The sequence below is a fragment of the Frankliniella occidentalis genome, unplaced genomic scaffold (assembly GCF_000697945.3).
Source record: "Frankliniella occidentalis isolate FOCC.00 unplaced genomic scaffold, Focc_3.1 Scaffold235, whole genome shotgun sequence".
In the NCBI taxonomy this organism is placed as follows: Eukaryota; Metazoa; Arthropoda; class Insecta; order Thysanoptera; family Thripidae; genus Frankliniella; species Frankliniella occidentalis.
The window spans coordinates 232,055-234,194 of NW_026267361.1; the positions used below are offsets into that span (position 1 = coordinate 232,055).

Below are 2,140 nucleotides of genomic sequence, written 5' to 3' on the forward strand. Positions count from 1 at the left end.
GAGAACTGGTGCCCACACGCCCGGAGGAAGGACACAACTGTCCCGTCTTCCTTGTGCTTCTGGTAGCGGAGCACGATGCGCTGGAGCCGGTCGGTGACAGTCTTGTATTTCTTCCTTTGGGGCTCTCGGATGGGGCGTTCATGTGTGTACCTCGGTCGAACGGAAGGGGGGCGACGAGCATTAGCAGTACGCCTTGGTCGCCTCACTTGGATGTACGTTTTTTCAAACGTGTCCGCGATGTCCAGGAGATCGTCCACGAGGACCTCGCGCAGCTCGTCGAACGCTGTCGGCAAGTCTTCCACCGGAACAAAGGCGAGGCTCAGCAGCATGTGGACCCCGTCCTTGAGCTCTCGGTTGTCCGGGTCGCTGTATGCTGCTTGCAGACCCGCTCCCTGGACATTTCTTTTTGCAACGAATAGTTAGGCTTCGTTTCTACAAAATGTATGCATAACAGTTAATAGTAACAGATTTACCTCCACAAGCTCTACCCCAGATGAAAGAAGCAGAGTGGAATCGTGGCATTGGGGAAGATGCTCTTCACAGAATTGATGATTGCCACCTCGAAGTCCGAAACTACTGTCTCTGGTTCCGGAAAGTTGATCTGCAGCTCGTCTGCCTTGTTCTTGATGGCCTCCAGGACCTTTGTGTGGGAGGTTTCTGCTTTGTTGGGCAGCAGCGCATAGACAAGAGGCAGGGCGACGTCCTCGACCAGGCCGTGAATCGTGAAGAGCTGAGTGAACAGCGAGGGGCACACCATGAACGTGCCGTCGGTGAACCAGGATGAGGAGCGACCCAGCTTCTTCAGGTTCTCCTTGGTTGCGAATACGATGATTGTGTCTTCAACATCGTCTTCGTCGTCGCTGCCATCTTGTTCTCCGTAGGAGTCATAAACGACGAACAGGTCCCCACTGAGTGTGTTCCTGAATTCGGGCGGTAAGTCTCTGAGGTCGCGGATGGACTTGGGGTTGGCGGGGAGTCGACTGCTGCGCGCCCGGTTAACGGCCCGCTTCATTGCCGGCCGGAGTGGGAGCTTGGCGACCACCCCGTCGCTGAGCCGGTGCATCTGCTGGTCTATGATGTGGACCGGAGCTCGCTCTGGCGCCTGCACCCCTGCGTCCTTGATGGCCTCGACGGCCGACCTCGCAGCAATGGCCTCTGGGTCCGGGGCGTGGCCATGCCCCCCCTCCTTCAGGATGCGCAGGGACTCTTCTGTGGTGGTGCACCGAGTGATGCACTCCGGCTTCCGGATGCACACCCAGTACACAGAAGTCTTCTTCTTGGAGTGCCTGCAGTACAGGTGCCCCTTGTTGACCAGTAGATTTTTGCCCCTCTTAGATTTTATGTAGTATGGCGCCATCTCGGCGGCCCGCGCCCTTCTGCACTCCCGCTTATTATCGAGGCACACAACAATGAGAGCCGTGTCTCGGCAAAGGGGGAGTAGGAAAAAAAATTGGGTGAATAGTGATGTATTTTGGATTTAATTGTTTTGGAACTGATATACTATTGGACGAAATATTTTTGGGCCTTACTATTTTTGGGAGAAGTGCATTGGGTGAAATGTCGAGGGGCAAATGTCATTGGGGTAAATGGTTTTGGGCGAAACGGATTGGGCGAAACGTACCGGAGCCGATGGCAGGGTGGCACTTTGTTGGGTCACAGAATCTCACTTTCCCACAAAATTGGCGCCGCACCGTGTTGGGCCTGGCCTTCCTCTGGAGAGATTTCCAGGAAGCTGGTTACAAATTTCTTCCAGTTGGAAAAATGAATGGCGACGTCATAGACAACTTTAACAGTAGAACAAGAGCTGCAGCTGCAGGTGGGTCCAGGAAAAATCCCGGCCCCCAGGACTACCCTGCATCCTTTGCTAGTTGCTTGATCAGGGATCTCACTGCGGTCAAAATAAAAGGAAAAACTGTCAGGATGACCATTCAAAAACCTTCATCCATTAAACCACCCTTCTTAAATTGGCAGAGCAACAAGGCAGTAATGAAACACCTAATCAAGAAACTGACCTTGCAATCCCTTCTCACCCCACCATCATGGAGGTAGAAGAGCCAGATGAAGAGCTGGACGATGTATATGAAGAGGAGGAAGACGAAACTGCCCCTGTGACTGTCACATCAGATGCAGATTTCGTGCG

At 53.5% G+C, this 2,140-nt stretch overlaps 1 protein-coding gene across 1 annotated transcript in view; it reads right to left on the reverse strand.

Moving 5' to 3' along the window:
• LOC127750685 (uncharacterized) overlaps positions 1-1,357 on the reverse strand; it is a 2,737-nt gene extending 1,380 nt beyond the window's left edge. The window contains exons 1-2 of the mRNA XM_052272965.1: positions 489-1,357; positions 207-402 (exon numbers count right to left, since the gene is read on the reverse strand). Coding sequence (XP_052128925.1) covers positions 207-402; positions 489-1,357 — 1,065 coding nt within the window. The remainder of the gene's footprint in view (positions 1-206; positions 403-488) is intronic.
• Between the last annotated feature and the right edge of the window lie 783 nt (positions 1,358-2,140).